At 35.7% G+C, this 27,252-nt stretch overlaps 1 protein-coding gene across 1 annotated transcript in view; it reads right to left on the minus strand.

Moving 5' to 3' along the window:
• Window positions 1–27,252, minus strand: part of STPG2 (sperm tail PG-rich repeat containing 2) — a 537,907-nt gene that overhangs the window by 331,288 nt on the left and 179,367 nt on the right. The window contains 3 exon segments of the mRNA XM_037831459.1: window positions 1,713–1,873; window positions 20,697–20,856; window positions 24,103–24,210. Coding sequence (XP_037687387.1) covers window positions 1,713–1,873; window positions 20,697–20,856; window positions 24,103–24,210 — 429 coding nt within the window.

Consider the following 27,252-nt stretch of genomic DNA (forward strand, 5'->3'; position numbering starts at 1 on the left):
TCCACTTTTTGACTGGAAAACCCAGGGAGCTGGAGTCTGGCTCTGAAAACAGGTTTGTCCTTCCTCCCTTCCTCCCTTCCATTTGTTTATTTATTTATTTATCTTTACTTTCCAACAGCCAGTTAGAGCTGCAGGAACTCTCAGGTTTCAGCAGTGCCCCAGGCAAGGGCAGAAGTATGGTATGTCTGAGAGTCAGGTGAAGGAGATAATTCCCTAAAGTGAGTATCTTTAAGTAGTCTCTACCGGGAACAAGGGAAAGTAGCTCAACCAAGCTCCAACTATGGGTTTAATCCCAGCATACAGGAGGCAGGGCTGACAAAAAAAATGAAATAAACTTTTTAAAAAAGAATAGGGATGGAGGCTTTTGGAGTCAGCCAATCTCAAAGTACTGGAAATGGGCTATTCCCCAAGAAGGGGGGTGCACAGAGCCAGGTACCAACTTTGGCCCTTGACTGGTAAACCTTCAGGGCCCAGGAAAGGCTCTGAAAAAATATTTCTTTTTTATTTCATTGGGTTTTTTTTTTTTTTCTTTTTTTACCATTTCTTCTTTTTAAAAACTATTCATTAGAGAAAGCCTCAGATATTTTCAATGTCAACTGGACAAGGAAAGAGCAGAGTTAAGATAGGTCTGAGAGACAAAGCAATGAGTCAAGTAGGGGAGATGATTTCCTTAAGGGCATATCTTCCCAAAAAAAAGGAGGGCAAGGCCCAGCTCAAGTGGCAGCTCACCCTCAGAGAACTCAGACTACCAGTTTAGTAGGCTGAGCCCTCAGTCATGGGGCTTCTTGCCCTTATAAAGCTTGTTACTGCAAAGGAGAGACTAAGCCTACTTATAATTGTGCATAAGAATCACTCCCAGAGAACCTCTTTTGTTGCCCATATGTGGTCTGTCTCTTAGCCAACTCAGCAGGTAAACTCACTGTCCCCCCCACTATATGGGACATGACTCCCAGAGTTGTAAATCTCTCTGGCAATGTGGGACATGACTCCCTGGGATGAGCCTGGACCCAGCTTCATATGATTGAGAAAGCCTTCTGGACCAAAAGGAGGAGGAGAAATGAAACAAAATAAAGTTTCAGTGGCTGAGAGATTTCAAATGGAGCCAAGAAGTCATTTTGGAGGTAACTCTTAAGCATTATATAGATACCCCTTTTTAGTTTTTAGTTTATTAGAATAGCTAGAAGGAAATATCTGAAACTGTTGAACTGAAAACCAGTATCCTTGATTCTTCAAGATGATCATATAACTATATGGCTTATATGGTATGACCATGTGATTGTGAAAACCTTATGGCTCACACTCCCTTTACCCAGTGTATGGACAAATGAGTAGAAAAATGGGGACAAAAAGTAAATGAATAATAGGGGCAGGGGTATGGGATGTTTTGGGTGTTCTTTTTAACTTTTATTTTTATTTTTGGGGTAATGAAAATGTTCAAAAATTGATTCATCACCATTGACTGTGGTGATGAACACACAATTATATGATGATACTATGAATAACTGTTGTATACTTTGGGTGATTGTATGGTATGTGAATATATTTCAGTAAAATTACATTTTAAAAAAATAACATGGCTTTTATACTAAAGAAAAGAACATGTACACAATAGATTCAAATCAGCATACATACATATCTCACATGTAATTTTAAGAACAACCTAAGGGCTTGGTATTAAGTTTAAAAATATTATTTTAGTATTCACATAATACCTGATAATCAGGAGGCCCAGGAGTAGTATATGCTTCTTTGTGAACAAGGAAGAAAGTTCAAGGAACAGAGGACCCAAATGCACTTTTCTTTTGTTTCTTCAAGCAGGTATTTCTAAAGTTGTCAATTATAGTACTGTTTAGGATATTATAAAACCCAGGACCTAAAATTATAAAGAATATCACATATAAAATTAAAATGATTTTACTTACTTCTTTTTAAGTAATTTTTAGAAAAATATTGAACTACCTCAACTTCAATAAATTAGAAAAATATTCTTTGAAATATCTGACACTGCACAAGTCTTAGCAATTAAAGTTGTAATGTAACCATACTGTGAATTAGCTGGATAAATTAGCAATTAAACAGCTTTTTTATCAATTTTATTTTTCATAATCATTAGACAACTTCAAGAACCATAGTAATCAGGTAAAGACAAGTCTAAATACAAATAGCCAATAAATTTCAGGCCATCTAGAAAATTTAGTGATATAGCTAAAGTTTCTATTACATGAACCATCTTACCTTCTTGTAGTTATTGTAAAACTCTTCACCTGATTTTTATTAATAAATATGAAAATATAATGAAACATATAAATAGGTCGGTTAATTATCTTTTGCTTATACTTTATTCCTGAAGAGGAAGGCTAGGTATAGAAATTTCTTCTTCAGTTTCTAAAACTATATATATTGCCATCTTCCTTAGAAAGAAAAAGTTAAACTACCTTTTTACCTGAAACTACCAAACTCCAACCCAGCAGTCTGGACTCCTGAAGACAATTGTATAATAATGTAGATTACAAGGGGTGACAGTGTGATTGTGAAGACCTTGTGGATCACACCCCCTTTATCTAGTGTATGGATGAGTGGAGGAATGGGGATAAAAACTAAAGGACAAATGGGGTGGGATGGGGGGATGATTTGGGTGTTCTTTTTTCACTTTTATTTTTTATTCTTGTTCTGGATCTCTCTGATGTAAGGAAAATGTTCAGAGATAGATTGTGGTGACGAATGCATAGCTATGTTATCATACTGTGGACAGTGGATTGTATATCATGGGTGATTGTATGGTGTGTGAGTGTATTTCAATAAAACTGAATTTAATAAAAAATAAATAAATAAATAAATAAATAAAAACACTTAAGTGGCTCATGGCTTTTTTTCATTAAAATTTCTAAATTAAATTTACTGAAGCTATTTGGGAAATTTGATTCATGTTTAACAGGATTTAAAGAGAACAGGCCAGCTCTAAAAAGACATATATATGAGATTTCATGAAAAATTGAAATATTGTATATGTGTTTTTATTACCTTTTGTTTCTTTTTTATAGAAAATACAAAAATTCCACTTATATGTACTACTTTCAAACATAAGGAATAAATTACTAAAGTAAGGGTAAAAGGAAATAGATATAGCTAAAAGAAGAAAATATGTAGCAATATATCAGTGAGGCCAGCAGATTATATAAAAAATGAAATTTTGACTGTGATTTTTAAGAAATTATTGACATTATATTCTGATTATTTTAATGAATAAAGGGTCTAGATATGAAATGTTGTCCTCCATAATATTTCAATATTTGTCTTCCACTAAGATTTGGTCTTAAAATGCCCTTTTTAAATTTCTAAACATAGGTAATCAGTATTTTCAAAAAGCATCTTGGACGTGGGGAATTCATCATAGATTTGTACATACATACATCATGACTACCAAGCTCCTATACTTATCCAAAGGCCTATATAGGTCATCTTTTCTTAATTCATCAATTCTTGACTGATTCAATCCTAATATGCACTTAAACTGAAAATAATGTGTCCGATTCCTCTCAACATACCTTTTCTTTCTCCTTTTTTATCTGGCTTGATAAATTCTCCTAGTTAATCAAGTTATTCTTAGAACACCCTTTCCTTTAAAGAGGATATTTGAGATGGAAAAATGTAAAATTCAAAAAAACAGCAGTACAATTAATTAATAGGAGAATATTGATAAACATAGGTAGGTTTGGAAGAGTTCACAAATGCAAGTTTTTGAGTTCACAGGATAATGAGGACTTTCCAAAAAGCTAATTTCTTCTTAGGCTACATTAATACAATGATAATGTCCAGGACTAGAGGATGTTAATTCAACTCTTTTAGGCACATTAGGCAAAATACAGAAAAGAGGTCAGCAAATATTTCAGAAGAAAACAACTGCAAATGAACATGAATCGTGTTCTGGTTTGCTAAACCTGCCAGACTGCAAAATACTAGAAATGGATTGGCTTTTACAGTGGGGATTTATTAGTTCACAAATTTACAGTTCTAAAGCCATTAAGGTATCAATAGGATGGTACCTTTCTGCCAGGGCATTTCTATCTAAGTGTCTGAGGGTCCTCTCTTAGCTTCTCCAGGGCAATCTCTGGATTTCATCTCTTAGCTTTTCTCCTAGTTCTTTCTGGTTTCAATGGCTATCTCCAAAATATCCCTGGGCATTTTCTCTCTAAGTGTCTTGGTCTGTATCAGCTCTGAGCTCTTTCTCTCTCTCCCTGAGCTCCCTTAAAGACTCCAGTAAACTAATGAAGACCACCTTGAAGGGCAGTGGTCACATTTCTATGGAAATAATCCAATCAAAAGGTCTCAACCAAAATTGGGTGGGCCACGTCTCCATGGGAACAACCTAATCAAAATTTCCCACCCACAATAGGTCTGCCCACACCAAAGTGGATTAAAAGAACACAGTCTTCAACTAGAGATATGAATGAAGCAGATCCATGTGGTTAGGACTAGGGCAAATTGGGCCAAAGGGTAAAGGACAATACTGACTGTGTTTTAAAACTTCAAATTCCATGTGAGACCAAGGGAAGAGATGTTTAGTTGGCACAAGATCTATATTTCCTAAACAATTTAACTCATACAGTTTGTTCAAATACCAGAATTATGTGGAACTTTTAATAGGAAGTGAGACCTGGTAGGTTTGTATAGGTTAGTGTGAAACAGAGACACATCCCTAAGTAATTTGGACAGAGAATAAAAACATATATGCAGGGCCCCAATGAGGAGCTGGGGGGGAATGCATACGTGTTGGGCTTCCTCACCTGGATTGCTGCTGATGTTCTCACAAACATTGAGGACTGGTGGTTTGATGTGCCGAGCCCTCTATCATGGGAGTTGCCCTTATGAAGCTTGTTCCTGCAAAGGAGAGGCTAAACCTGCTTATAATTGTGCCTAAGAGTCTCCCCCTGAGTACCTCTTTGTTGCTCAGATGTGGCCCTCCCTCTAGCCAAGCCAACTTGGCAAGTGAACTCACTGCCCTCCCCCCACATGGGATCTGACACCCAGGGGTATAAATCTCCCTGGCAACTCAGACTATGACTCCCAGGGATGAATCTGGACCTGACATTGTGGGATTGAGAACATCTTCTTGACCAAATGGGGGATGCAGAATGAAACAAAATAAAGTTTCAGCGGCCAAGAGATTCCAAATGGAACTGAGAGGTCACTCTGGTGGGCATTCTTATGCACTGTATGGATAACCCTTTTTAGGTTTTAATGTATTGGAATAGCTAGATGTAAATACCTAAAACTATCAAACTGCAACCCAGTAGCCTTGACTTTTGAAGACGATTGTATAGCAATGTAGCTTACAAGGGGTGACAGTGTGATTGTGAAAACCTTGTGGATCACACTCCCTTTATCCAGTGTATGGATGGATGAGTAGAAAAATGGGAACAAAAAACTAAATGAAAAATAGGGTGGGGAGGATGATTTGAGTGTTCTTTTTTACTTTTATTTATTTATTCTTATTTTCACCTTTTCTGGTACAAGGAAAATGTTCAAAAAATAGATTGGGGTGATGAATCCACAACTATATGATGGTAAAACTGTGAACAATTGATTGTACACTTTGGATGACTGTATAGGTATGTTAATATATCTCAATAAAATTGAATTTAAAAAAAAAGAATGAACAGAGCCCAAAAGGTCTGTGGGATATCATCAAGCATAACAATATATGCATTAAGGGAGTCCCCAAAGTAGAAGAGAGAGAGGAAAGGACAAAAAAATCTTCAAAGAAATAAAGGCAGAAAATTTCCCAAACTTGGTGTCATAAATATGCACATTTAAGAATACCAATGAATTCCCAAACAAAATAAATTCAAAGAGAACCACATGCAGACACATAGTAATCAAATTGTTCAAGGACAAGGACAAAGACAGAGTTCTGAAAGCTGCAAGAGAAAAGATATGGGTTATTACAATCCCAATAAGATTAAATGCTGATTTCCCCACAGAAACCATGAAAGCAAGAAGGCAGAGGTATGAAATATTTAAAGTGCTGAAAGAAAACAATTGCCAACCAAGAATATTATATCCTCATTTCAAAAATGAGGGAGAGATTATGACATTCCAAGATAAACAAAAACTGAGGTAGTTCATTACCACTAGACCCACCCTACAAGCAATGCCAAAGGGATTTCTTCAGATTGAAATGATAGGACACTAGACAGTGGATCAAAGCAACATAAAGAAATAAAAACATCTGATAAAGGTAACCATATATGTAATTATAAATGCCAATACTACCGTATTATATTTTTGTTACATAATTCCATTTCTTTCTTCTTACAGGTAGTAAAACGCAGATGTATTAAAAAGTAATTATAGGAGAACCTAAGATGGCAGCTAGGTGAGACAGGGCAAAAAAACACCTCCATGAAAAATACTACATAAAAACCAGAAAGTGATCCAGAACACCACTTCCAGCATAGCACAAGCCAGGCAAGGTCTGCTAAATCCACAGGGAATGTGCATTTGGTGAAACCAGGAGCCTGCATTCTGAAACGAGTGAGAAAGCTGGCTGAAAGTCCAGTGGCTGCGCTGCAGTGTGGGGAAACAGTGGGCTGGCATTTGGAGACAGACTAGTTCTTTAAAAAAAAAAGCCTGGGAGCAGCTGCAGATACGACAGGGAGAGCCGCGCATTGAAGCATGGTGGGAGCAGGCTGGGCTAATGCCTCGGTGTCTGGCGTGGAGGATACCCCTTCCCACTCCCGCTGCTGATTGTCTCAGGACAATCCCGCTGCTGATTGACCAGGAGAGCAGAGGGGAGCCAAAAGGAGAGAAAACCACATTCCTTGCAGTCATTCCCCCAGCGGGCAAGGGACGCTCCTGCCCGGGGCTGGACCCACAGCCCAGAGTCGCGCCAAGAAACCCAGTGTGACGGGGAGTCTTTCCCGCAGCACTGCACACATGCCACAATATTGGCCGTGTACAGTGGCCTTTAGCGCACCCACAGCTGATAGTCCCAGAGCTGGGAGAGCGGAGCTGTGCGAAAAGGATTCCATTCAACCATCTTTGAAGCGGGCTGGGAATGCCCCTGCATGGCCTGGCAACCCAGGGCTTCCCTGGAGGCTGGTGCACACTTGTGATGTGGCACAGCCCTCCCTCAGCAGAGATCCTGGAAGAGCACAGCTGGGAAGGGGGGCCCGCTTGGAAACCCCAGGGACCCTATGCGAATACCAAGGACTTGTGGGTCAGGGCAGAGACAATCTGTGGAAAGACTGAAATGAAGGCTTAGGCTCCTGCAGCAGCCTTAAATCTCTGGGAACACCTGGGAGGTTTGAATATTAAAGCTGCCCTGTCTCCCTAACCACCCAGCCACATACCCCACATTCAGGACAGACGGCACCGGCAGCACATCCAAACTTGGTGCACCAATTGGACTCCACAAGAATCAGACCCCCACACACCACAAAGACAGAGTTGGGGAGAACTGACTTGGGGGGAATAGGTGACTCACAGATGCCATCTGCTGGTTGGTTAGAGAGGGTGTATGCTACCAAGCTGCAGTTCTGATAAATTAGGGATCAAGTGAAGCAAATGCCAAAAGGCCAAAAACAACAGAAAACCTTAAAGCATATGATAAAACCAGACGATATCGAGAACCCAAACCCAAACACCCAAATCAAAAGATCAGAAGACACAGAGTATTTGGCACAATTAATCAAAGAACTACAGACAGGCAACAAGAGCATGGCACAGGATATAAAAGACACGAAGAAGAGCATGGCACAGGATATAAAGGATGTGAAGAAGACCCTAGAAGAGCATAAAGAAGGAATTGCAAAAGTAAATAAAAAAATAGAAGATCTTATGGAAATAAAAAAACTGTAGGCCAAATTAAAAAGACTCTGGATACTCATAATACAAGATTAGAGGAAGTTGAACAATGACTCAGCATCCTCGAGGACCACAGAAGAGAAAATGAAAGAACAAAAGAAAGAATGGGGAAACAAATTGAAAAATTGAAATGGATCTCAGGGATATGATAGATAAAATAAAACATCCAAATTTAAGACTCATTGGTGTCCCAGAAGGGGAAGAGAAGAGTAAAGGTCTAGAAAGAGTATTCAAAGAAATTTTGGGGGAAAACTTCCCAAACCTTCTACACAATATAAATACAGAAAGCATAAATGCCCAGCAAACTCCAAATAGAATAAATCCAAATAAACCCACTCCAAGACATATTCTGATCATACTGTCAAATGCTGAAGAAAAGGAGCAAGTTCTGAGAGCAGCAAGAGAAAAGCAATTCACCACACACAAAGGAAACAACATAAGACTAAGTAGTGACTACTCAGCAGCCACCATGGAGACAAGAAGGCAGTGGCATGACATATTTAAAATTCTGAGAGAGAAAAATTTCCAACCAAGAATACTTTATCCAGAAAAACTCTCCTTCAAATTTGAGGGAGAGCTTAAATTTTTCACAGACAAACAAATGCTGAGAGGTTTTGCTATTAAAGGCCTGCCCTACTTCAGATACTAAAGGGAGCCCTACCGACAGAGAAACAAAGAAAGGAGAGAGAGATATAGAGAATTTTGACAGACATATATAGAACATTACATCCCAGGTCACTGGGACACACATTTTTCTCCAGTGATCACAGATCTTTCTCCAGAATGGACCATATGCTGGGACATAAAAACAAGCCTCAACAAATTAAAAAAAAAAAAAATTTGTTCAAAGCACATTCTCTGACCACAATGGAATACAAATAGAAGTCAATAACCATCAGAGACTTGGAGAAATCACAAACACCTGGAGGGTAAAAATGAGGGGGAGATGAAAACATTCCTGGATAATCAAAAGCTGAGGGATTTCACCACCAGTAGATCAGTCCTATAAGAAAAGCTAAAGGGAGTTGAGCAGGCTGAAAGGAAGGGACACTGAACAATTGACTGAAACTACATAAAGAAATAAAGATTTCCAGTAAAGATCACATGGTAAATATAAATACCAATACTACTGTATTTTTGATTTGTAACTCCACTATTTACTTCCTACAGGATCTAAAATACATAAACAGTAATGATTAATCAGTGGTTTTGGACTCAATGGAAAATATGTAATTTTTTACAAGAACTACATAAAGTAGGGGAATGAGGGAGTAAAGGAACATAGTTTATGTGTCATATTGAAGTTAAGTTGGTATCAAAGAAAAACAAGATTGTTATAGATTTAAGATGTTAAATTTAAGCCCCACGGTAAATATCAGAAAGTATCAGAGAATACGACCATAGAGATGAAAAGTAGAGTAGGGGTTCTGAGAAGTGGGGGAAGGGGCAATCGGGAGTTAAGAAATGAGTGTAGAGTTTCTGTTTGGGGTGAAGGGAAACTTCTAGAAATGGATGGTGGGAATGTGATAGCACTGCAACATTCTAAATGGGATTAATCCCACTAATGGTATGCAAGGGAAGGGTTGGAATCGGAAGATTTAGGCTGTGTATATGTTTCTACAACTGAAAAAAAAAAAAAAAGACAGTCTAAATAGATGACAATTAAATGCCAAGGATGCTCCTGGATGGGATCTGAGGATGGAGGACAGGAGGCTGAAAGGGACACAGATGGGACATAAGGGGAAAAAAAAAAAAAGGAAATATAGACTGTAAGCTTTGTATCAATGTTGAATTTCTTGAACTTCTTAGCTTCGCTTAATGGGATTGCATAAAAGAATGTTCTTGTCCATGGTAAAGGTATATTTGAATTGCAGTGTTTGTTCAAAGATATGTGCAGCTAGCTCTCACATGTTCAGAGGACAGAGCAATAGATGATGGATGATAGGGAGGGAGGGAGGGAAAGAAAGAAATGGTGGTGTGACAGGATGTTAAAGGTGGTGGACTGGGGTATCAGGGGAGGGGGGTTAGGGTATGCTGGGGTTCTATGTATGGGGTTTGCACTGTTTTTCCAACTGTTCTTGTAAGTTTGAATTTATTTCAAAATAAAATTTCTTAAAATAAAAAATAAAAAAAATCAACAAACTACCATTGCCAAACAGAAAATGATTGTGTTAAATAGAATGACAATACAGATATGAAACATGACAAATTCACATTAAATGAAAGAGCAAAGAGAGATAATAGTGTATACATATGCATAAATATAGTGAGATCATTTTAAAGGTAAAAAAAAGTAAAGATATATTTATAGTTTCAGACATACAATGTACAAAGATATAATTTATATTAAGTTCAAAAGACAGGTGGGGGTCAGAGGGGTATGGGAACAGTGTATTTCTTGCTATTAAAGATAAGTTGGGATCAAATCAAATATTATTTTTATAGATTTAGGATTTTGAATTTTAATTCCATGGTAACCATGAAGAAAATACATGAAAAATACATTCAGAAAGAAATTAGAAGAGACTAAAATTGTACAATACAAATAATCAAATAAATATAAAAGAAGGCATTAATGGAAGAATTAAGGGTCAAAAAAGGTATAAGACTTTCAAAGACAAAAATGGCAGAAGAAAGTACTGCAGTATCAGTAGTTACTTTAAATGTAAATGGACCAAACTCTACAGTTAAAAGGCAGAGATTGGCAGAATAGATAAAAGGCATGACCCAACAATATGCTGTTTACAAGAGACTCACCTTAAATTTAAATACATAATAGTACAATAATAGAGAGATCCTTTCATGAATTGTAACAAAAAAAATTTGGCTTTTATAAAGGGGGTTTATTTGGTTACAGAGTTACAGTCTTAAGGCCATAAAAGTGTCCAGGCTAAGGCATCAACAATAGGGTACTTTCACTGAAGGATTACCAATGGTGTCTGGAAAACCTGTGAGCTGGGAAGGCACATGGCTGGCATCTGCTGATCCCAGGTTGTGTTCCAGCTCCTCTCTCAGCTCTTGTGAATTCTTGGTTCCTTCTCCCAGGATGTTTCTCTCTAAGTGCCTGAGGGTTCTGTCTTAGCATATCCTAGAGTGTTCTAGGCTTCATCTCTCTTAGCTTTTCTTGAGCAAACTCTGGGCTAGCAAATATCTGCCTCCAAAAGCCATCTCCAAAATGTCTCTCTTCAGCTGCAGCACTGAGCTCCTGCCTGAGCTCTTATAGGGCTTCAGTAAACTGATCAAGACCCACACTGAATGGGTGGGGCCACAACGCCATGGAAACAATCTAATCAACAGGTCAAACCCTAACTAACAGTGTCACTCATAGTTGGGTGGGTCACATCTCCATGGAAACACTCAATCAAAAGGTTCCAACCTAATCAACACTAATACATCTGCCCACACAAGATTGCATTAAAGAACATGGCATTTTGGGGGACATAATGTATCCAAACCAGCACAGTACCACACTACTGCAAGGTGTTAATAGTAGAGTGGTATATGAGAACTCTATTTTATGCATAACTTTTCTGTAAACCTACAATTTCTCCAATAAAAAAATGGAAAAAAAAGGCTTAATTGAAATTGGTTAAAAATGGGGAATGCAATGTATATACTATACCACAGTAAAAATTTAAAAAATAAAAATACTAATAAACAAAAAAAAAGAACATAGTCTTTTATGGGGTACATAACAGATTCAAACCACCACAAATAACTGAAACATGAGAAATTTTCAAAGTGTAACATAGAAAAGATACAAGTATTATTAGAAAAAGGAATACTTTTATGTAGCAGTCATTCACAGACTAATCCAAAAAATTTGAGTTGTCCAATGAGCATGTTCCCAACTGAGATCATACAAGATGATACTCTGCTTTCTTATTTCAGCTCTATTACTATTAACAAGTATCCTATTCATGGTCTATTTAGTGAGCTGTTTTTTCCATTTTTGTGGTTTTTGTTGGTGATTTCATTGTTTAAAGTAGCCTCCAAGTGGAATGCTAAAGTGCTCTTTAGTGTTCCTTGACTTTTCTGCCACTTGGCAATGTACATGGAGGCATCTTCTCCTTTGTCTCTTCAGCATTCCATTGACTTGTAGCCTCTTGCATCTCTTGTGGCTTCCCTTTCTGTGCTCAACTTCCTTTGCTTCTAAGGACTTCAGCCATACTGGATTAAGGCCTACCGTCATTCAGTTTGGTCATGCCTTAACTAATAACATCTTCAAAGGTCCTATTTACAAATAGGTTCACACCCACTCACCAGACCAGGGGTTGGGACCTAAACATGCTCTCTGTAGGGGACATGATTCAATACCCAATACCAACCAAGAATTTTATGTCTGGTGATACTGTCTTTCAAAAATGAGAGAGAAATTAAGAAATTCTCAGATAAACAAAAGGAGAAGGAATTTGTCACAACTAGACGTGCCCCACAACAAATGCTAAAAGTTGTTATTCAGACTGAAAGGAAAGGACACTAGCCAGTGCATCAAACTGGTATAAAGAAATAAAAACCTCAGATAAAGGTAACTATATGGGTAATTATAAATGCCAGTAGTATTGTATTGAAGTTTCTGGTATGTAATCCTGCTTCTTATTTCTTACAAGTTCTAATATGCAAATGCATAAAAAGGAACAATGAATCTATAGTTATAGACACACAATGTATAAAGATATAATTTGTAACAAGTACAACAAAAATGGGACAGAGTGTATAGGAATAGTGTTTGTGTATGCTATTGAAGTTAAGATGGTATCAAATCAAATGTGATCATTATAGATTTAGGATGTTAAATTTAAGCCATTGGTAACTACAGAGAAAATATCTGGAAAATATATTCTGAAAGTAGACAGTAAAGGAAGAATTGAAGGGCAAAAAAGGTATAAGACTTACAAAGACCAAGTAGCAAAATGGAGGAAGAAAGTCCTGCATTATTAGTAATGACTTTAAATGTCATATAATGTATCTTCTCCAACCACAATGAAATGAAGCCAGAAATATATAACAGGGGGAAAAATGGAAAAATTCAAGAGTATGTAGAAAATAAACAACATACTTTTAAACAAACAATGGATCAAAGAAGAAATCACAAGGAAAATTAGGAAATACCTTGAGGCAAATGAAAACAAAAACACAATATACCAAAACATTTAATGCAGCAAAGGCAGTCAGTGTGGAGAGGGAAATATAGCTTTAAATGTTTACATTAAATAAAAGAAAGCTCTCATATCAGAGCCCTAACATCATAAGAGTTGGAGAGGATGTGGAGAAATAGGAACACTCATTCATTGTTGGGGGAAATGTAAAACAATGCAGCCACTGTGGAAGACAGTTTTTTTGCAGCTTCTCAGAAACTGGCAATCCACCTTCTAGGCATATACCCCAAAGGGTTCAAAGCAGGAACTCAAATACACATGTTCTGGTTTGCGAATGCTGCCATTATGCGAAATACCAGAAATGCATGGGCTTTCATAAAGGGGATTTATTAGGTTACAAATTCACAGTTCTAATGCCATAGAAGTATCCAAACTAATGCATCAACAAGAGGATACCGTCACTGAAAAAAGGTCCATGGTGTTCAGAACTCTGTCAGCTGGAAAGGCACATGGCTGGTGTCTGCTGGTCCTGGGCTCCTGGTTCTGGTTTCAAAATGGCTTTCTCCAAAATGTATCTGGGAATCTGTTTCTCTTAGTTTATCTCTCTCAACCTCTGTGCATCCTTGCTTGTTCTCCCAGGACATTTCTCTCTAAGCATCTGGGAGTCCTCTCTTAGCTTCTCGGGGGAAAACTCTGGGCTTCATCTCTTAGATTAGCATACCAAAATACACTTCTGTCTGCATCTCCCAGTGTCTCCAAGTGTCTGGGTCTATGTCAGCTCTTAGCTTCTCCCAGGGGTAAACTCTGGATTATGTATCTTAGTTTCTCTCCAAAATGTCTCTCTTAGCTTCTCTGAGCTCCTTCTCTTTGTGAGAATATTAAAGGACTCCAGTCATCTAATGAAGACCCACCCAGAATGGGCAAGGTCACACCTCCATGGGAATGATCTAATCAAAAATTCTCACCTACAGTTGGGGGGGGTCACTTCTCCATGGAAACAACCTAATCAAAAGGTCCCTCCCTAATCTAAAGACTAATAAGTCTGCCCCCACAAGATTGCATTAAAGCACATATTTCACACTGATGCACAGAAGTATTATTTACAATTGCCAGAAGATGGAAGCACCAAGTGTCTGTCAGCTGATGAATGGATAAACAAAATGTGGTATATACACAAAATGGAATAATATTCAGCCATAAAGTGAATGAAGTTCTGAGACATATGACAATGGGGATGAACCATGAAAACATCTTGGTGAGTGAAATAAGCCAGGCACAAAAGGACAAATATTGTTCAATCTCACTGATATGAAATAATTAGAATAAGCAAATTGTAGAGTCAGAAACTAGAATACTGGTTTATCAGGAATTGATTTGGGGGTAGGAATTGGGATTTAATGCTCAATTGGTAAAGAGTTTCTGTTTAAAGTGATAGAAAAGTTTTGGTAATGGATGGTGGTGATGGTAGCACAAATTGTGAATATAATTAATACCACAGAATTATATAACAGAATATGATTGAAGTGGAAAGTTTAGGTTGTATATATGTTACTAGAATAAAAATGTTTCAAAATCCATAGGACTATACAACACAAACAGTGAACTCTAATGTCAACTATGGACTATAGTTAATAGTATAATTATAATAATTTTGTTTCATCAATTGTAACAAATACACCACACTAATGCAAAATGTTAATAGGGAAAACTGTGTGAGTAAAGGGGTATATGAGAATGGTGTATTTTCTGCATATTTTTCTATAAACCTATAACTTCTCCATTAAAAAATATATGTATGAGTTATACAATAAAAACTACAAACTCTTGTGTTAGAAATTTTTAAAGATCTAAATAAATGGAAACATACAAACACTATATTCATGGATCAGAACACTCAATATTGTTAAGAGGAGAATTCTATCAAAATTGATCTACATATTCAATTAAATCCCAATCAAAATCCTATGAACCTTTTTTTATGAAACGGACAAGCTGGTTTTAACATGAATATGGAAATGCAAAGGATCTTAAATAGTCAAATAAGAACAAAGTTGTAGGACATATACTACCTGATTTAAAGATGTACCTTAAAGCTACACTAATGAAATAAGTGTTGTATTGGCATGAGGTTAGATATATAAATTAATGGAACAAAACTGAAAATCCAAAAATAAATTCACGCTTTTATAGCCAACTAATTTTTGATTATGGAGCCAAGCTATTTCAATGGGAAAAGAATAGTCTTTTCTATAAATGAAGCTGGAAAACCAGATATCCATGTGTGTGTGGGGGGGGGGATGAACTTTAAACCTTTCCTGATACCATATACAAACACTAATTCAAAATGGATGACAGACTTAAACACAAAGACTAAGGATATTAAACTTCTAGAAGAAAGTATATGAGAAAATACTTATGACCATGGGCTGGGGAAAGATGTCTCAGCATATTAAAAGAATTAACAATGAAAGAAAAAATATACAAATTAGATTTCATAAAAACTTAAAACATTTGCTCATCAAAAGCCACTCTATGAAAATGAAAAGACAAGCTGAAGATAGGGGAAAATATTTGCAAAACATATGTCTGACAAAGGAATTTTATCCAAAATATATTAAGAACTCATACAACTTAATAAGAAGACAACAACTAAACACAGTCAAGAGATTTAAAAAGTTACTTCACAAAAGAATAAATATTGCTGGTAAGAATGCAAAACGATAAAGCCACTTTGAAAAACAGTTTGTTAGATTTTTACAAAGTTAAACATACACTTACCATATGATGTAGAAATTCTACTCAGACGTATTTACCCAAGAGACATAAAAATGACCCAAATGTCCATCATCTGGCAAATATATAAACAAAAATACCCGATATCCCAATGGAATACTACTCAGCAACAAAAAAAGATAAAAGTAACAATATAAATGAATCTCAAAAACATCATGCTAAAGTGAAAGAACATAGACATAAAATCCTAAATAACATATGATTCTACTCATAAGAAATTCTAGAAAAGACAAAATCATAGTGATAGAAACAGTTGCCTGGGTCCAGAGGTGAAGGTAGAGATTAATTGAAAAATGGCATGAGAGAACATTTTAGGGTTAAAAGAAATGTTCCAAAACTTGATTGTGGTTGCCCGACTATACACAGTCATCAAAAATTAGCCAACTGCTCACTTAAAATAAATTATTTTTATTACATGTAAATTATACCTCAATAAAGCAGAATGAATTAATAACCCAATGCTAAAAAAATATTGAAAAGTTGGTATACCAGTATTAAAATCACCTATCATCCAATCTTCCTATAAGAGCAACTATTTCAATTTTTGCCTCTTATTTTTAGTGCATATTAAATAGGAACACTTTCTATAGTAGCAGTCTGAGTGAAGGTCTTCGTTTACAGGGCTTCTATGGCATATATCACATGACAGGTGGCTTAAACAACAGAAATTTATTGCCTCATAGTTTTGTAGGCTAGAAGCCCAAAATCAAGGTAAAGCAAGGTCACGCTTTCTCCCCAAGTCCGTAGCATTCTGATGGCTTTCCAGTAATCCTCTAGCACGTGGCTATCTGTCTCCTTGTGTCTCTTCCTCTGGTTTCTACTTCCTGTCCAATTTCCTTTGCTCATAAGGACTTCAGCAATACTGGATTAAGGAACACCTCATTCAGTTTGGCCACATCTTAACTAACAACATCTTCAAAGGTCCTATTTACAAATAGGTCCTTTGTTTACAGGATCAGGGATTAGGATTTGAACATGTATTTTGTGGGGACATTTGATTCAATTCCCCAATAGTAAATAACGTTTCATATTTTTTCATTCAAAAATAATACAAACAACTTTTTAAATTGTTAAAAAAAGTTTTCATCAAGACATTTTAACATACAATTCAACATTTTTTTAGAAATTAGTTGACATGAACAACAATATCCATATGAAACAATATGGTGTAGTTGAAAGAGCACATGACTTGATTGTACTCATGTTATCTGGGTTTTACAAAATTAGCCCTGCCACTAAATAGGTATGAAAATTCCTTTAGATAACCTCTTTTTCTTCTCTTCAAATTCTCATCTGTAAAATAATAGGAATTGACTGGATCAGTGCTACTTAAAGTGTAATTCATGGACTGCTGCCTGTCCAGGAACAATTTACAAAGATGAGCTTGTAACCAAAGCTTGACTATTTCACTAAGCATTTTGTAACTAGTCTTTCTCAATGGAGGAAGCATTGTGTTGATTTACATTCTGGCACAATCTCCTTTTCTCACTGTAGGCAGGAATATGGTGACAGACAGAAACTTTGAATAGTACTAGGCCAGATGATACTTCAGGTTCCTTTCAGATCTAAGAACATAAATCATTCCATATAGGCAAATCCTCTGTACCAACTATACATAAAAGGTTTTTCTCAAGCTGCCTACAAATTCTTCCCAATTTTTCAAATGTACTAGTACTAAAGCCTATTCCCCAAAAGTCTCTATCTAAAATTCTGTTGTGCCAACATTCAGAAAACCCAAATGCCAACAACTGTTATTCCTGCAGTCTTCCAATATTCCTCCACTGGTAAATTTTAGGAAGAAGAGAAACAGAAAGTATAATGAAAATTATTTGGGCCACCATTTAAAGTATATAGAAGACACGTATCTCAGATCTACTAACTTGAATGAGAGGGCAACATAACACATTGCAGGTGAACTTAACTACTTGAAGGTAGCATGCCTCAGCACTAAGGACTTCAATGTGTGTACCTCTAAGGTAACACCTTGTAAAGCTTCTGATTTTAACAGATGGTTCTCTCACATTAAAACTTCTCTGATCCACTTTCCAGCCAGCAAATGTAGAAATGTCCAGGAACCCCAAATCAGATCTACTAAGAGATGGCTAGAAGGTTTAAGTATGCCTTCTGACAGTAACTAACAACAGTTATGAAGCCCTAATTAGGTAGTCAAATCTGCTTTACAACTGTTGGAAGGGTTAAATTCATTATTGTACCCTAATATCTACATGGAAAGAAATCAAAATTTCATAAAGTCCATTCATAGTAACCCAAAATATGTAAGACTGGATTAGATCATAGAGGCCATTTAATTTAACATGACTCTTTAGAAATAAATTAACATTTAGGAAATTTATAATACTTCATTCAAAATGAATGGGCCATCAAATTGAAAATAAGACCAAATCTTAAGGTAGTGGATGATGCAACAAATTAACATTTACATTAATATTAAAATTAATGTTTTAATTAATTAATGTTAAAATCAATACACAACCTCTCCAGAATTATAGTCTTAGAGTAGTCAGGCTTCTTACATAGAGACGGAGGACTCCAAAACCAATTGCTTCAAGAAGCCCTGGTGGAATCTGTCAAGTTTCCTTGCCTCAGAAGTGCTAGACTATCACTTCCATTGCACGCTATTGGTCAAGAAAACCATGAAGGCCAGCCAGGATTGAAGAGAAGAATGAGACTCAACAGCTCAACAGAGATGAGCAGCAAACATGTACCAAAAAATAGAGTATTATCATAACAAACGTCTAAAACATATGGAATGGCTTTGGGATCAAGCAATGGGTCAGAAGCTGAAACAGCTTCAATACTTAGAGAAAGGTCCTTAAGGAGAAAGTTAGTAATGGCTTGAAGGACAGTGAAAAAAATGTTATTGAAGGCTAGAGAAAAGATAACTGGTAAGTAATGACAGAAATTTTAGCAAAACTAACACTTGAGGTAATGAAGAAAGTACCTAATGAACTGGTGAAATCTACGTAAGGAAATTTCCAGGCTAAATGCCCAAAGTGCCAACTAGTTGCTTTCAGCCATGTGTGAGAATGAATTGACAGAAAGAGATGAGCTAAAATTGTTCAGTTTTCAAGCAGGATTTATAGGAAATAAAAAGAAACCAGGGCTTTCTGGGTTTGAAAATAAAACTATTTTTATCTCCAGTCTCTCCAGACAGCAAAAAGCTCTCAAATTAAGAAGTAACTTGAGGATAAAAACCACGGGTAAGACTCTTTCTTAAGACCTCAGAAAGATTTAGGGTACTGCCTCATAGAACCTCTCAGATAAAAAAGGGCCTCTAAGCAACTTAAGGGCATATGTCATAAACCCTCTTGGCTAAGACAATAATGCTCCTAAGAGAAAGTGTTGAAACACAGCAACCTCAAAGGTAGCCCAAAGTAAAGAGGGACTTTTCTAAGAAGAAAATGTGGATATGACTTTTTTCTAGTGGATTTGATTATTAATTAATACAATAAGAAACTCACCAAGTTTTTCTAAGGAATTGTACCAACTTGGAATGAAAGAGACAGACAGTACAAAATGAAAAGTACCTTTTAGATCACCAATCTTTGATGGGTCCAAAGCAGGCTGAGATAACTCCAGCTGCAAACAGCCTATTTCTACAGAAAAGGAAATATGACTCAGAAAACAGAAATAAGAGGCCAAAAAGTAGAGTAAAGAGCCTTGGAAAATCATTATCAGGGAGCCAAACTTGGCCTGTCTTGAAAAAGGAAATGGCAACACATACCAGGCTGGATTTCAGAATTACTATATTCCTGTGACTACTATGGGTCTCCAGTTTTCCTGGTTTTTAAATAGGAGTGTCCAGTTTGATTATCCTATCTTTCTCCCACCTTTGTATATTGGATGTGTGGGGCAGATAACTTTCTCTCTAGTTCACAGGTCTTCAGATAGAAAGAAGACGTACTCAAGGAGCTGCCTCTGAAGATTGACACCCAAGTATCTTCGTCTGCACCTATACCTGATTTAGATGACAAGATCCTGAACTTTGAGATCATGTCTTAATTGCATGAGTCCTTGGGGGCCTTGAAAAGGGATGGGTGTATGTTGCATATAGGAAGAATGCTATTATTTTGTGGCCAGGGCATATACTATAGTGGATTAAAGAAAGCCACAAATATTTTGCTAACCCTGTCATGAAAGATGAAGAAGTTTCATGTCTTTCCCTTCATTATATGCTTCCCTACATGACTTGATTGACTAATAGAATGCAACAGAAGTGATGTCCTTGGCTTTCTGAGGTGAGATCATGAGAAGCCTTGCAGTACCCAGCCATATCTTATGGAACCTGAGTTACCATGTCAAAAGTCTGACTCCCCTGAGGCAGCCATGCCGGAGATATGCAGGTACTCCGAATGACAGTTCCACTTGAACCCTGCCTTCCAGCCATCCCACAAGATAGAGACATAAAATAAAAACATTTGTTATTTTAAGCCACTGAGTTTGTTATGCAGCAATCCATAACAAGAACTATGTATTAGCAATTGTATAAGTTATTTTGGTGCTATATTCCTAGCTCTTTATACTAGAATACCCACTTAGAATACTAGAATATGTGATTGGGCATCCCCCAAATAAAAAGTTTAATAAAATTTAATGTCATAAATTATATTAATGACAGTGACTGCATAGATGATATACATGTTCACCCACCAAGAGAAAATTAGGAAATTTACTGAAAAAGGGAAAACAATAGGAAACAACTAAGATGTGTGACATGTTAAATTGAAACCTTGGTAAACTAGATTACTTTATCAATCTGTGTTTACTATATCGTCGATGCTATGAAAACAATCTTTGTCAACTTAAAATGACAACACTAACAATAGAAAAAAATTGTACTACCTGATGCGTTCATCTTGTTAGGAATATTAAGCTACATAAAGCTAAACTACAGAAATATATGGGTTAATTGCTAACCTGGTATTTCCTCTGTCCTGGAATCCTGTGTGAATCGAGCAGTACTTTGACCAAATGGGGTATTTTTCAGTCCTGATGCTTTCTTCAAGGACTTGAGAGCAGTTCGAATTTCATTGTAAGTGCCAGGAGCTGGGGTGATTGATTTCAAAGGTACAAATCTCTAGTGAAAAACCGGGGAAAATATACCAATGAGAGTCTATAGCACATTTTGATACTTCATGAGTTAACTGCCTTCTTAGTAATATAATATTTGGCATTTAATTTATTTCTTAATGGAGTGAAGGAAATGTAGATGAATTAATATATGATACCCATCAAAACATAAAATACATAGCTTTTAGTAAAATCACTCATATATTAATATAGTGATGCATTATGTACCATACTAATCCAAATAGCTTTTAGAAGAAAATCATTGCAACATGAGATTCTAGATGATAATATATGGGCAATTCTTACACTTAAAATATTCTGAAAGTTAAGATAATAAATAAGAAACTATATGATATGAATATAGGTAATACTACATTTTTATGTAATCAAATTGCATGAATTGACAAAGTTCCTCAATATATTTATTGAATTAACTCAGCAATTTATCACTAAGTACCTTAAGAAAAATAAAATTTTAGATTAAAGTGGTTTATAAATCCAATTTAATTTAGGAACTTATTAGTATTAAATGTATGTACATGTGTATATATGTACATATGTATCACTATGAACTCCTATGAAATAAAACATTTTAAAATCTTAGTTTTTATCTTTTTATTTGGAAATAAATTCAAACTTACAGAAACATTGTATGAATAAAAATAATACAGAAAATATCTATAAAATCTTCATCTAGATTCACCTATTCTTAACATGTTCACCATTTGCTTTTTCATTTGTCCACTCCTCTCTTTCTGTATTTGTCTGTCTCTCCCTCTGTCTTTCTCTTTCTCTCTCTCTTTCTCCACACACACACACACACACACACACACACACACACACACAAAGAACCATTCAAGAGAAAGTTACATACATCATGGTCCTTTACCCCTAAATACTTCAGCGTACATTTCCTAGTATTAGGGCTATTCTCTTACATAACCACAGTATAGTAATTAACTTCAGTAAATGTATCATCAATATAACATTTGTATCTAATCTACCATTCATATGCCAAATTTATCAGTTGATCTAATAATGTCCCTTATTCATTTTTCCCCTCCAATACATAACCTAATCTAGGATCAAGAAATTGCACGGAGTCACCACGTATTCTTAACCACCTTTAATCTAGGAACACTTCAACAGCCTTCCTTTATGTTATATGACTTGCACATTTTGGAAAAATACAGCAACTCTTTTATGTATAATAGAATCTTCTTTATTTGGGATTTCTCTGATTCTTCCTCTTGATTGTATTCAAACTGCATATTCTAAGGATACTAAATAGGTGACATTGTGGATTTCTTAGACTATTGCATCTGGAGGCACACGATTTCCTCTGCCCTTCATTAGTGATGTTAATTTTGATCAAATCCAACACTTGCTCTACATTTACTAGTTAGCACTCAGCATTCTACTGTGAGCAAGAGCCCTCCCTTCTCCCCAAATACTTCCCATGTTTCTTTATCTATCTATATATCTACCTATTCACTTATCTATTTACTATCCACATGGACTCATGAATGCCATTTTAATAATTTATAATTCATTACTGTACTTAATTACCTTGGCCCATATTTTGCATATCATACATTCACTTTTGTATTTCATAAAGTTGGTAAGTCTTAACACTACCAAATAACAATTTATTGCTGGAAGGACCAAAAAGCACTCTCTAAACTTTTTTCCTAAACACTATCTTTTGATTTACATGCTGAGTATAATGTTCAAAAAATGATAAATCTCAATTCTGGCTATTCTAGATCAACTGAATTAATCTTGGAGAGGGAAGAGAGATGAGTACATTGGCACCTGGGTATCAGAATGTTTTAAAATTCTCTGGGTGTTTCTCATATACAGCTAAGATTGAGAACCATAGTTATAAATAAAATTTTATATTTTATAAATTAATAGTTGAAGATATAAGGAAATTCAGTTCATTATGATAAAATACCAGCTAACTCCTTAGATAATTAAAATAAGTGTTCTAGAATATAATTTATCTTTAATCCTGTAAACCAGAAATTCTGTGTTCTAAGTCCATCTTGTTAATTGCTTTATTGCTTTTTCTATCATCCTTATTGATATTGTCTGTCCATATTCAATTAAACACTAACATTACCCCTAGCAGGCAGTGGTGTTTGGTTTATTCCTCCATACCTTTCACGTCAGAACTATTATTCTTTTCTCCATCATTCCCTTAAACAAAATTGATATCATATTCTTTTCTATTTCTGAAAATGTATTTTAAAGATTTTAGTTGGTGCCAAGTGATGCCAAATTAGGGCTATATGTCAGATAGGAAAAATGACATACAAACTGACACTTAGTTCTAGTTGTAAAAGTGGTATTTTTTAAAAAAATCAAGGACATTACACACACACAAGGCCCTACCTCCCACTCATCAGTGTTCTGCAGTATGATAAATGGTATCACCATTCATCCACCAAGTTGCTCAACGCAGAAACCTGATATTCATTCTTGATTCTTCCCATTCCCATTCCAACCATTAAAAAGTAATGTAATTATATCTCCAAAATATACCTGCAATCTATCTACTTGTCTCCATGGAGGAGCCTCTTAAGTACAATGAAACCAAAGTAGTAACCTGTGGTCACCTGAAAGGTAATTAACCTTTCCAAATTAAATAAGATAATCAGAAGTGTACATAATATGGGTGGATAAATATCACAACTACTTTGATCTGGAGGCTGCCAACATTATGAAGGTTTACTATTACAATAAACCTTACTTTAGCAATATCTTATATTACCTTCAAATCCCTTTAGAATTGTGAATTCTTGGAGAATGTGAAATGGATACTGTGAAATAATATTTCATGGCTCTAGCACCACTAATGAGGATCCCTGTTTTAGCTATAGAAATGACCAATGACCCTGCTCTACAGAGCACCTTCAGAAAACTCACTGAAAAGTATGCCTAATATGCCATGTTAACACTCTACATAGTCATCTGCAAAGTATTTCTTAGACGCTAAATTGAACTTTCACATATTCAAATTTACTTAATAGAAAATGTGTAATAGATGGTTTCAATTCAAATATTCATCTTTGTGTATTACTATTAATATTCTAATCCTATTTTCATTTCATTTCACCCAAATTTGGGGGCAATATGATTTACCCAGGCCCTTTTCTTTCTATAATCTCCCTAAACACCACTGGATTTGTTGCTGGCTTCACATTATGCCTATTAGTATATATATATGAAGATGGTTGTAGATCACTACCTGGGATGGAGAAAGAAAAGCAGGGGATGCATCATTTACATTTGGTGTCTTACTTTCAGTCTTCTGAAACTGACTTTTAATGTCATATCTTCCAGGCCCAGGTACTCCCTAAATTACAGAAAGAAAGAAATACATGTTCTCATTAAGAAAGGATCTGTATCACCTAAGGGAACAGTTGACTAAATATCTTAACCAAAGCTACAGCGTTTTTAAACGAATTCCTATACGATATTACCAAAGCACTCCATTAAAAGGCAAACCAGAACAAACTTCTTAAGAGCAACAAAAAAGAAAAATTTTCCTTAGAAAAGCTTCCATGGACCTGAAAATACAGTAACTGAAACTTTGCTGCCCTCTACTGATAGAGCTCAGAAGAATTATTCAGCTCTTCACATGATTAAGCACTAAAATGAAGAAACAAAAATGACTTCCGTATTTCTTCCTTTTAAAAGAATACAATCAGCATTACTCTAAAAAAAAAATGTACTGTCTTTTCAAATTTCCATTAATCAATAGCCTGCTTTTCTTTTACCCAACAAATAGACTTCAGGAAATATTTTAATTACTATTGTTAGAAAATATAAGACATTAAGTTTTTACCTAAATGTTTTACAATAGATAAAAATAAATTCAGTAAGTCCTGGAATTGAGTTTTTATTGTCTTAATAATACAATTTAAATATATATGAAGTGCTGTTTATTTATCATCAAATATTTTAATTACCTTGATTAAATATGTTTCATAGTATAAAAAGTTAGATTAAAATTTTCTGTCTCATATCCATGCTGTCCTACTTTTTAAAGTTGAAAGAACTATTCCTTGATTTATGAACTGAATATTGGATGTATCATGAAGTTCCATCAGCAAATCCTGTCACCTATATCTTTATAATATGCCCAAATTCCAACCACTTCTCTTCACCTCCACAACTACCACTCTGATCTAAGTCATCACCATCTCTTACCTGGATTATTGTGAAAGCCTCATAACTACCTCCCTGCTCCAACCCTTAACCACCTTCAGTCTATTTTCAATATAGCAGCCAGTGATGGCTTATTAAGACCTGAGTCAGATCACATCACTCTCCTTCTCAAACCCATCCAATAACTTCCAATCTCACTTAGATGAGAAGCCAAAGTCCTTAAATATCATCTGAATTCCACCCCCAGATATACTACCTCTCTAACTTTATCTTGTACCATCTGCCCCCACCCTTCATTCACTCTGCTCCATCTGTTCCTCAAACAGATCAGACATATATCCACCTCAGGACCTTTGTATTTACCATTTCACTGCTTGAAATGTTCTTCACTTAGGTGCAACTCCATGGCACACCTCTCATTTCTCACAGGTCTCTACTCAATGTCACCTTCCCAGTGAGGTCTTTCGAGGCCCCTTGATCTAAAATTTCTTTGCCTCCCAAACAATTTCTGTCCTCTTTCCTGACTTTTTTTTTTTTTACCTTATCATTTAATACTATCCAAAATATGATTATCTGCAATGTTGTAAGCTCCAGGAGTACAAGGTTATTTCTTTTCTGTTTTATTCACTGCTATAACTCCAGTGTCTAGAAGAATACCTGGAACATGGTAGGTACTCAGAAAATATTTGTCATATGAACAGATGACTAGATACATGCATTCATTTAGTCCTACATTTTCACTGACTACATTAAGAATTTGGTGATATGTTTCTCTGGGGAATAATTTGGCTTCCAATAAATGAATTAACCATTTCTAATTGAAGCAAAATATCTTAAAGCCTTTGTATAAAAATAAATCCAATTATAACTTGAAAAAAAATACTTTTTGAGAAACCCTTTAAAGAAATACCTCTTCTTATAAATAGGTTGGATTCTAAAAAGTTATGTAAATGCCCACGTTCTTGTCTGAAATGAGCAAATGCATGACATTATTTGGTGGCTGGTAGAAAAAATGCCCTTTAGCTATGGCATATACGAACTCATAAGTTAACTTTAGAAGAAAAGAAATGTCTGCATAATTTTGTGCCAACATATCTGACATATCTGTATCATAACTGAATACAAAGAGCATAATGTTGTATACACATTAACCTATTTTCTGGAACTTTGTTATAGATATGCTGTACCCCTCTTCTCCCCCTATGGGCAAGCATGGTAAAAATAATAATAATAATCAGCTTCTGACAAACTGGGATTACTTTCTATAGTTGTTTAAGTGGTAATTCTTATGGATCATAGAGAAAAGATTATGTGTAAATAATGGGATAAGTGAAAAACGTAGTGTTGAGGAAACTATTTTGCATAAAGCAGATATGAAATATTGAACCCTTCAACAAATACTTCCTTTTCCTGTTCTTCTGCTTTTTCATAAAGTTCCTAATATTTTAAAACTTTGCTTCATTAAAACAGGATAAAGCAATAAAAATAGGTTCTTGCTTCTAAAAAGTCAGGCTTAGGATTTAATAAACCAATTAGAAATAAACTCCAAAATATGCTCATGAGAACTAGCCAATGACGATCAGGTCTTAATATATGATAATACAACAAAAACAAACAGACTTTGACAAGACCAAGCCCCAGACACAAACTGAAAATGCTGCAGTGCTTGGAGTTGTTTTTCAAAACTGTGGTCATCAGACCACCTGCATTGATACAACCTATTAATTACAGAGCACCCCAGTATCCCATATCAGACCTACTGAATCAGAATTTTCGTTGAATCCAGGAATCTACTTTTAACAATCCCCAGAAATGATTCTTACATACAATAAAGAACCATACCCATGGTCCAAAAGCATCTTTTGCCAAACATAGTCATCCTCAGGAAGAAGGGACAGATCTTGAAAGTTTTTCTGCCTTTCAAACAGAGGTGAAAGATTTATTGGGGCAAGTTGTTTATGCCATTATTACATCTTTTCCATCTGCAGCCTAATAAAAATCAGCCCCTTTACAAGAAGACTGGGGTATAAACATCCATTTGATCCAATAGTGAGCAGGAATAAAAGGGACTGGGAAAAGCTGTTTAGCTCCATTTTAGTCATTAACTTGGACCCTCAATCAGTAATTATTTTTTTCATTTTTATAAATTCTAAAATCTTACTATACACAAATCACTAATACACAGTGATAAATGAAGCATAGGCTCTGCTTTTGAGAAGATCACATG

This window comes from Choloepus didactylus, chromosome 3 (genome assembly GCF_015220235.1).
Source record: "Choloepus didactylus isolate mChoDid1 chromosome 3, mChoDid1.pri, whole genome shotgun sequence".
NCBI lineage: Eukaryota > Metazoa > Chordata > Mammalia > Pilosa > Megalonychidae > Choloepus > Choloepus didactylus.